Source organism: Heloderma suspectum, chromosome 17, assembly GCF_057233095.1.
Source record: "Heloderma suspectum isolate Gila_16-S chromosome 17, 16-S_ref, whole genome shotgun sequence".
Taxonomy (NCBI): domain Eukaryota; kingdom Metazoa; phylum Chordata; class Lepidosauria; order Squamata; family Helodermatidae; genus Heloderma; species Heloderma suspectum.
Window position 1 is genome coordinate 2,088,629 of NC_139474.1, and position 9,990 is coordinate 2,098,618.

The 9,990-nt window shown below is 55.6% G+C and overlaps 1 protein-coding gene across 3 annotated transcripts; it reads right to left on the minus strand.

Annotated features, from left to right (window-relative positions):
* Positions 1-229: 229 nt before the first annotated feature.
* On the minus strand, positions 230-9,968 carry NIT1 (nitrilase 1). 3 transcript variants are annotated; one of them, XM_084823974.1, is made up of 6 exons: positions 9,662-9,968; positions 8,358-8,647; positions 7,992-8,095; positions 6,213-6,346; positions 2,316-2,441; positions 230-1,097 (listed from the first exon to the last, which is right to left on the minus strand). In XM_084823974.1, the coding sequence occupies exons 2-6, from the start codon at positions 8,597-8,599 to the stop codon at positions 819-821; spliced, it is 885 nt and encodes a 294-aa protein (XP_084680100.1). In that variant the 5' UTR covers positions 8,600-8,647; positions 9,662-9,968; the 3' UTR covers positions 230-818. The 3 variants fall into 3 exon arrangements, with proteins under 3 accessions (XP_084680100.1, XP_084680099.1, XP_084680101.1); XM_084823973.1 differs by lacking the exon at positions 9,662-9,968 and adding an exon at positions 9,335-9,542; XM_084823975.1 differs by lacking the exon at positions 9,662-9,968 and adding an exon at positions 8,964-9,542.
* Positions 9,969-9,990: the final 22 nt, after the last annotated feature.

Below are 9,990 nucleotides of genomic sequence, written 5' to 3' on the forward strand. Positions count from 1 at the left end.
GGCATCAATCAGTAAATGTTTTGCAGTATAGTTTTTACCAGCCACCTAAAGGCCAGTAATGAGGGAGTATATCTAACCTTCTTGGGGAGGGAATTCCACAGCTGCGCTGCCTGGACGTCTAAAATTTGTTTTTTGTTTTTTAAAAGAACAAGTTTCTAGGCATGGTTGCAAAAAATGTGAGCACAGCATCCTCAGGAGAGCTGCTGAATAAGATTTTCAGTGGTGGAGGTTGGAGGGCCCTTACCTCTCCCTGTGACTACCAAAAGTGCAGAAAATGCAAAGCAGAGACCATAAAAATTTGTATCGTGTGCACTAGCTGCAAAATTCCGCTTTTAGCACCACAGAACTGTAACTTCTGAATGCAAAGTGCCCCTACCCTGTCTTAAGGGCTAGAACATTATTTTGCCAAGTGAAACCTGGGTTCTGAGTCAGGTATTGCTTAGAAATTGAGGTAAATACCTGGATTAACGTGCAAAGGAAGGAAAGGTGCACGGTGGTAATATAAACGTATTTAGGAGGAAAGCGATTCATCGGAGCCCATCTGAGCAGGTGCCATTAGACCAGAGGAGTCTAGGACTAGGCATAATCTGTGGTTAAAGCTGGATAGGTGCTTTCCCCTTCTAGCAGGGACTGAGCCAGAGTGTTTTCCTGATGCAGGGGGCGGATAGGGTGTGTCTCTCATCATTCCCACTTCCTACCCTACCCCAAGAGAGGGCTTCTGTGCCCCTTTTCTCTCACCACTTGGAATCCCCCCACCCCCTGGTTCTGGTGGAGAGTCCAGCAGCAGCCAAACGTCCTTGGTGTGGCAGGTGAGCGAGTCATAAGGATGGGAGGCTCTTCCGGGCAGCCACCCGGCCATAGAGGTCAGCCCGGCGGTGGCCAGCGATGGGCATCTCCTCCCGGACCCGGTGCAGGTAGGCGAGGTCGATCTCTGCGTAACACAAGCCCGGCCCCTCCTGGCACTGGGCGACGATGCTGCCCCAGGGGTCCACCACCATGGTGTGGCCGTAGGAGCTGCGGCGTTCGTGGTGCCTGCCTGTCTGAGCAGCTGCCACCACGTAGCACTGGGTCTCGATGGCGCGCGCACGCAGCAGCACCTAGAGAGGGGGAAGGAGCGCAAAGCGTCAGCCCCCCAGCACGTCTCCACCAGGACTGCAAACTTCCATCTTCATAAAATCCTGGTGCTTTGAGCTGACTGCCTCTGAGCATGTGAAAAGTGCCCTTCCCAGGTAAGGGCACTTTGGTGCCCTTCCCAGACACCAAAGAGGGTTGTTTTTTCAAGGAGAAGGTGTCTGAGGATGCGCAAAGCGTCTCGTGAGAAGGGGAAAACACTTCAGTGGTTTAGCACACGGCACCCCCAGGTAAGAGGTTCCTGGGAAAGACCCAGGCCCGAGACTTCTGTAACCAGTCGGAACAGAGTTACTGGGCAACATGGACCGACGGCCGGCCTCGGTATAAGGCAGCATCATACGGCCTAAAGCTACAGTGGCTCTGAGCACGTGGCAAGTATTTTTCCTTCTAAAGGGGAGCCGCTCGTTCGAGCAACGGACACATGAGCAGTGTGCATGTGCAGAGGTTCCTCCCCTTTGCAAGGCCACTGCTTTGTTTTTTACAGAAAACAGAACAGCCTCCCCAACCTGGTGCCCTCCAGATGTATGGGACTACAACTCCCAGTATCCCCCAGCCAGCATAGCTGGGAGGGCACCCGGTTGGGGAAGGCTGTTCCAGAAAGAAGAGAACGAAAGAAGAGGCTTGGAATGCGCCGTCTGCCGCCTTTGGTGTTGGAACCTGCGCGTGAAGGGTGTTCTGGCTGAACCACGGGCGTTCCGAGTGGCTGGCGTGACCGAGGGTCAGGAACGTTGGGAGTTGGAAGTCCAAAGCATCTGGAGACCTTTCTGCTCACCCCTGTAGTACAGGAGAGTGTTTAACGAATCAAGTCGAGAGGGGAGGCAGCGGCCGAGGCCACTTGTCTCCTGTCCAAAAGACAGGAGCATCTATGCGCTACCCCAGCCTTCGCTAACCTGGTGCCCTCCAGATGTTTCGGGCTGCAACTCCCATCAGGCCCAGCTGGCCGGGCCAGTTCTCAGGAATGCGGGGAACTGTAGTCCAAAACATCTGGCGGTCTGCAGTACCCCATCCACATCCTCCAGACCAGCAGAAAGGTGTACTGCAGCACATATAGCTTGGCTCACTTGTTTGAGAAATGTCCATGAACAAAAACACTTTCCTGTCCTCGGTTATAAAAAGGGGGGGGGGTGAGGTGGCCATTCTTCCGCTGAGCACAGAGCCAGAGGCAGGGATGTTGAGTGGCTTACCTCCCAGTGGGCAGAGCCTGTCGTCACGGTGAATGCTGACGGGTAGGTGAGAATCTCCGCCCCTTCCTGGGCCAGAGCAAGAGACATCTCCGGGAAGCGAAGGTCGTAACAGATGGCAAGGCCCACCTGAAAGAGGTGCAGAACAGGTGGGTGGCCGGCCGGGTTCCAGGGAGAACTGCTGGCGGCCACTGGGGGAGGCCGGGAGCCCTCCTTGTATGGCAGCCGTCCATCCCCTGGGCTTGCATGGCGGGTGCGCATAGTAAGGCACTGAAAGTTACGGTCTGAAAGAAGGCTGATTTTGCCTGCTCACGGCCTTGCGTCCCTTCCCTGGGAAACGGGCAGGATATAAAGCTTAAAAAGAAATAAAAATTACAAAGCTGCGGCAAATTATATGTGAGGCTGCCTCTGCAGACCGTCCTGAAACTGCAACTAGCTCAGAATGCAGCTGCTGAAGTGCTGACCGGGATGGGGTGGTGTGAGCCCTGCCTGGCAGGGCTTCAGCAACTGCCCCGGCTCGCGGTTCCTTTCTGGGCTGAGCTCGAGGTGCTGCTTTTGACCCTGAAAGTTCTCCCCGGCTATGGAGCAGGGGACCCAAAGCCTCACCCATCTGCCTATACACCGAGACAGCCGTCTCCAACTCAGCACCCTCCGGATGGGTTGGACTACAGCTCCCATTCTCCCCAGCCCTTGTGGCCAATTCCTGGGAATGCTGGAACTGTAGTCCAATGCATCTGGAGGGCACTGGCTTGGGGAAAGCTGCAGGAAGATCTTTGCCAGAGGACACGCCCTGGTCCCCATGCCATCTGAGGTGTGGTGTTGGTTCCTGCAGGGGAAAATGGCCTCCAGAATGCTCTCTCCAGAGAGGCTTGCCTGGCACCGACGCCGATGTCACTTCGGAGCCAGGCAAATATCTTTTGATTTTCTCAGCCCTTTTAACGGTTTCATCTGTTACTGCCACTGATGGCTTTTATGGTGCTCTTTTAGGTCGTGGCACTTTTAGCATGTATGCTTTCCCCTTTTCCCTTATTATTGTATTCTGATTCATTGTAAGCTGCCCTGGGAACTTGTTTGAAAGGTGATCGTTCCATGCTGGCTGTCTAACTGCAGGCTGTTTTAGCCACTCAGGCGTTGACAGCCATCTCAGGTTGCTCATAGGTCACCTGTGGGCTTCTTCACAGACACGTTTACACCACTTGGTAGAGGCGTTCATTGGTAGAGGCGTTCAGAGCACCGTCTGGTCCAGTTTTATTGGATGAGTTTCAGTTACTGAGGCCTGAGGATGCGGACAAGGTGCTTGGCCAAGTCCGATCGACCACTTGTGTGCTTGACCCTTGCCCTTCATGGCTTATTAAATCAAACAAGGAGGGGTTGTCCGGCTGGGTCCAGGAGGTTGTAAATTCCTCCTTGAGAGAGGGAGTGGTGCCTGCCGCTTTAAAAGAGGCAGTAATTAGACCACTCCTGAAAAAGCCTAACCTGGACCCAGAGGATGTTAACAATTATAGGCCAGTGGCCAACATCCCCTTCCTGGGCAAGGTGCTTGAGCGGGTGGTTGTAGGACAGCTCCAGGCACTGTTGAATGAAACGGATTATCTAGATCCATTTCAATCGGGCTTCAGGCCTGGTTTTGGAACGGAAACTGCCTTGGTCGCCCTGTGGGATGACCTCTGCCGGGAGAGGGACAGGGGGAGTGCGACCCTGTTGATTCTCCTGGACCTCTCAGCGGCTTTCGATACCATCGACCATGGTATCCTTCTGGATAGGTTGTCTGGGTTGGGAGTTGGAGGCACTGCACTACAGTGGTTCTGCTCCTACTTGGATGGCCGATTCCAGAAGGTGGTGCTGGGAGATTATTGCTCTGTGCCATGGCAATTGTGCCATGGGGTTCCACAGGGCTCTATTCTATCCCCCATGCTGTTTAACATCTACATGAAACCGCTGGGGGAGGTTATCCGGAGGTGTGGGCTGAGGTGCCATGAATATGCGGATGACACCCAGCTCTACCTCTCTTTCTCATCAAACCCAGGTGAGGCAGTGGCTGTTCTGAACCAGTGCCTGGGCACGGTAATGGACTGGATGAGGGCCAATAAACTGAAATTCAATCCAGACAAGACGGAGGTACTGTTAGTGGGTGGTTCGTCTGCCCGGCTAGGTGATATTCAACCTGTTCTGGAGGGGGGTGCACTCCCCCTAAAGGATCAGGTTCATAGTTTGGGGGTGCTCTTGGATCCAGAACTGTCACTTGAGGCACAGGTGAACTCAGTGGCACGGAGCACTTTTTATCAGCTTCGGCTGGTATACCAACTACGCCCTTATCTGGACAGAGATAGCCTAGCTACAGTTATCCATGCTCTGATAACTTCTCGTCTGGATTACTGCAATGCGTTATACGTGGGGCTGCCTTTGAAAACGGTCCGGAAACTTCAGCTGGTCCAAAATAGGGCAGCGAGATTGTTAACAGGGACTGGCCTGCGAGCTCATATTACGCCAGTACTTTTCCAGCTGCACTGGCTGCCAGTCCATTTCCGGGCCCGATTCAAAGTGCTGGTGTTAACATTCAAAGCCCTTAACGGCTTGGGGCCAGGTTACCTGAAGGATCGCCTCCTCCCATATGTGCCTCCCCGGACCTTAAGATCATCGTCAGCGGCCCTTCTCCGTGAGCCCCTGCCAAAGGAAGTGAGGCGGGTGGCTACTAGGAGGAGGGCTTTTTCTGTTGTGGCACCCCGGCTCTGGAATGAGCTCCCTAGTGAGGTTCGCCTGGCGCCTACATTGTACTCCTTTCGGCGCCAGGTGAAGACCTTTTTATTTTCCCAGGCTTTTTAGCTTTCTAAATTTTTATCTTTGCTGTTTTAAATCTGTATTTTAAACTCCTGTACTGCTGCTAGGTTTTATTGTGGTTGTATTGTTATATTGTGGTTTTAATGTTCTATATATTTTAAATTGTTTTATTGTGTGTTGTTTGGTTTTAATTTTTGTGAACTGCGCAGAGAGCTTCGGCTATTGGGTGGTATAGAAATGAAATAAATAAAATAAAATAAATAATAAATACTTGACTGACATTGCACTCTCAGCGGAGTGTGTAAATCATGGGTGGGAAGCACGCACACAGCCCCTGGTGTGGCACTGTGCTGCTGAAATTTGGTGGCGTGGGGGTGGCAAGCCCCCCAGCACTTTGCCACCGAGTTTGGGCAGCAAACTCCTACAGAGGCTTAAAAGGGGCAAATTTAGCTTGAGAACAAGCTGATTCTTTCTGCCACCACGCTGCTGAATTTTGGCGGTGTCGTGGCAGCAGTAGTGTGGCCCATGGGGGGGTGTTGGGGGATGGAAAGTGCCCCCCGCCCGAGACACCTACGAGACAGAGCAGTGAACCATGAGGTCCCCGACTGAAATCGTACATCGGGGAAGAGCCTTTGGTTAGGCACGCAGAGCCGCACAGCTACCAGTCTGGGAAGAGTACAACCCCCCGTACTCTTTCCCAGGCCGGTTTGCTATGTCAAATCTTCCTCCTTGCTCCAGTGAGCATGCGGAGCCCCCGGCTTTCCCTCGCAAGTGGGGCAGCAGGGAACCATCACTGCGCTGACGCTACCGTGCACTGGACCCTCAGAGTTCACGACCTGACAGAAAGGCTGTGAAGGTTCTGCATGTGGCGTGTTTTGCACACTCCCCGTTCACGCAGCTGAGTCACAGCTGGAGGCCGCGACGGGTCAAGTGATGCCTTCGCAAGTGGGAACTGGCTCTGGGCAAACGGCAGTTGATAGAAACACTTGATCTGCAGAGATGGGATGTGTGCGCTGCTCTTTTGCGCAGTTCCCAGGTCTCAACATGCAGATCTCCGCAGAAGGCCTTGGCCAAGAACCACCACTCCTGCCCGCCCCCCTGTGTGAAAGATCCTGCCCGTACCTTTCCGGCTGGGGTGCTGACAGGTGGCACAATCTCGGAGCCCGGGTTGGTATAAGCGCTTTCCCTCAGGGACACGCGCCCCTTCAGCTCCGTGTCAAAAAGGTGAGTCTTCCGGTAGGCAGCCGCGACAGCTCCTGAGGCCAGCCTCGCCAAAGGGAGAAAAGGATCAGACGGGGGGTGGAAACTTCCTGAGAGGCAGGGAAGGGACAGGCGTGGGGCGGGGCTTCTGGCCATGGCAGCTCCTCCCCCTTCCCTGGCTGGCTGGTTTTCAGAGGGAGCCTGAGATGCTCTAGTCCTCTGACCCCGGTGTTGCATCCATGCCGTAACACACAGACCACCCTTAGGTGCACCACTGCAGCGGGTGCCAGGCACGCAGCTAAGTGCCACGCTTCAGTGAGCTCAGATGCTGAGAAGGCGGCTGCCAAGGGTTAGGGGACACTTGGAAGATAAAGGAGGGGGGTTTTTAGAGGGAGGCACACAGTCAAAAAGTCTGAAAACATCAGAAGAGCTCTATTGGACCAGACCAGAGGCCCATCTCCTCCAGCATTCTGCTTCCCACCATGGCCCATCAGATGGCTCTGAGAAGGCCACAAGCAGGGCATGGAGGCTTTTGTGGCTCCCCAGCTACTGGTATTCCATGGCACGCTGCCTCTGAATCTGGAGGCTTCCATACTGCTATCACGACTAGTGGCCATGGACAGGGCTTTCCTCCTCCCTGAATTTGTCTAATCCCCCTTTAAAGCCACCTGAGCCATCTAAAATTATTTCTTGGCCACCTTTAAGGGTGGAACCCCCTCAAGGTTGCATACAAAATAAACACCACACAAAGTGGATACAATAAAAATCCATAAAACCATATGCAATGAAATCCATAAAAACAGATTGCCAATTAAAATCAATTTTAAAACCCTATCAGTAGAAACCAACAGCCCAGACTTACAGGAAAGCCAGCAGAACCAGGTGGTTTTTTTGCTGGCCTAGGGCCCTCCCCACATCTTGTGATAGTCATTCCACGAACGCATCACACGCTGAAAAAGTGCTTTCCTTCAGCTGCTCTCACAGAATCATAGAATAGTATAGTAGGGTTGGAAGGGGCCTGCAAGGCCACCGAGTCCAGCCCCCTGCTCATTGCAGGAATCCCAGTCAGAGCATCCCTGACAGATGGCTGTCCAGCCTCGTCTTGAAGGCCTCCAGTGTGGGAGAGCCCACCGCCTCCCGAGGGAATGGGTTCTATTGTCTCTCAACCTCTTGCCAGTCAGTTTCATGGGATGATTCTGAGTTCCACTATTCTGAGCGGCAGAAGTTCCCTCTCCACTTCTTGCCACCCTTTTTCCTGAACTGAGAAGCTCCAAACACTTTGACCTTTCCTTGTATGGAAGAGGCCTAGTCCCCTTTGGGGCAGGCTGTTTTCTGCACCTTTTCCAGAAGTACAATCTGCTTTTAGAAAAGTAGCAACTACAACTGGACATGGTTTTCGAACTCTGGCCACACCATCGACTTGAAACACACTTGCAGTTTCCCTTTCTCACACCAGCCCCCTCCAGATTTGGCATTTGCACTGAGCTATCCAGCACAACCCCAGCCGCTCTCTCCCATTTTGGCACGGCCAGTTCAGCCCGCCGTCGTTGAATTGGGCTTGCTTTGGCCATCAGTGCATCGCCTCACACTTCCCTGCAATGCGCCCCATGTCGTTGCTCAAAAACTGGGTTAGGGAGAAGCACTGGGGTTGGGGAGACCTGGCTGAGGAAGAAGCACCTTACATTAAGAAGGTTGCATCACCTTTGGGATCCAAGAGGAGGTGGCAGTTGAAGATCCGTCCTGTGCTCTCCCAGTCGCTGCCTTTCTCGTGGAACCCTCCGAGGGACAGCCAGACCGCACATTCTCTGCCAGGAGGGAAGGAAAGAGGGCTTGTTTCTACCCTTGACTGCTTGGCCTTTGGTTCCAGCAGTGGTGTGGAGACCACCTAAGAGGGCAAAACAGGACAGCTGGAACAGCTAGAGTTGCTCTGCAGGATCCCTCTCTATGTCCATATCTTTTGCTGGAAGGGAGCAAAACCAGCTCCTCCTGGACTCTTTGACAAGACAAACAGATATGCTGTGGGAGCGCTTCCTCCCTGCCACAGCGGGCAGCCCCAGCAAGCCCTACCTGGCCAGCTCAGCGTAGCGCTGCAGGTGATCTCCCTCCAGGGGCTCAGCTAGACTCAGGGTCTCCTCCGGGCTGCTGCCAATGAAGTCGAAGGCTTCCGGAAGGAAGATGACACCGGCACCCCGCTGGGCTGCCTCCTGGACGAGCTGGGAGCAAGAGGCCCAGTTGCGCTCTTTGTTGGGGGTCGAGGTCACCTGGCAGGCTGCGATGAGGGGCTTCAGGGGTCTGGCGCCCTTCAGCATGGCTTTGAATCTGTGGGGGCAGCAGGGAGCGGAACTGGGGCAGGTAGCCTGCGGAGAGAGGAGAGCCTGTCTCTGGGAGGCACATGGTTAGGGAAGCCAAGCTAGCAGACTGCAAGGGGCAAGAGGCATCACGCCAGGATAAAATCGTTCTGCCTGTTGATTCAGGTATTTTACTTGTCCAAACACCATCAGCGTCTATAGCATTTTTGAGGGGGAAAGTGTGTTTATAGCCTTTCCTCTCCTTGCACCACTGTGAAAATGGGAGGGGAGGACGGGGCCTGTGCAGACGCAAAACAGCTCTGATGCGAACACGCACGCCAAGCGGGAGAGCGGCACGGGCATCTTGCCCCAGCATGGGCAATACCTCATTAACCGGCTGTAACAGATCAAGCAGAGTCTTGTCAGCTCTTGCACCGGCAGGCCTGGAGTTGCCAGAGGCGAGTGGGGAGGGCCCGTGGCTCAGCGGCACAGCCCCCGCTTGGCATGCAGGTGGTCTCAGGTTCGCCGCCTTGCGCGTGGCCGCTGCCCACGGCGGCTGGGGCTGATGGGAGTTGTAGTCCAACGCAGCTGGGGGGCGCCGGGCCGCCCACCTGTGGGGTCTGCGCTACCCGCCCCCAACCGGGCGCGTTGGACTACAGCTCCCATCACCCGCAGCCAGGGATGCTTTCCCCCTCGCCCTAAGTAAGGCCCCCGGGTCGGAGCAGCAGGCGCCCCCGGCGTCGTGTGCGGACGTACCCCCGCGTGAGCGCCCAGCCGCAGCGCGACTAAGCCCCCACACGTCCCCGTGGGTATCCACGGGTCCCCGGGGAAAGCGGCCAAGGAACCCGGAAGTCCTCTATGCGGAGACGTCGGCGCTGCAGCTCTCCGCGCGCGCTCTCTGTGGTTCCCACGCGTAGAAGGGTTGGCCGAGGGGCCCTTGCCCAGAATGGCGGCCCTGGGCACCGGAGGCCCAGGACAAAGATGGCGGAGGAGGACCGTGCCCTCAAACAAAATGGCGCGCTTGGACTGACACGGAAAAGGGGAACGGCTGTTCGCCGCCAGCGGGGCCTGCGAAGCTTGTGCCTTTTCAGTGCCGCCATTCGTGCTTGTCCGGCCGCTTCCGCATCTTTCCCGCGCCGTCCCGGCATCTTCGGCCGCCCAACTTCCCCCGGGGCTGCGGCCGTGCCCTTAACCAAGATGGCGGCCTTGAGGGCGGAAGACCTTTGGGACGGGACCGAACGGGCCCCTCCCCCAGGGAGGATCTCCCCGCGCTCAGCCTTAAGTGCAGATGGGGGCGGGGGGAGCGCCGGTGCCCCGCCGAAGGCGGCGAGCCGGAAGCGCGTCCCGGGAGGCGGCTTCCGGTCGCGAGGCGGCGGCGACCTCGCGGCCCCGGAAGCAGCGCTGTCGTGGGC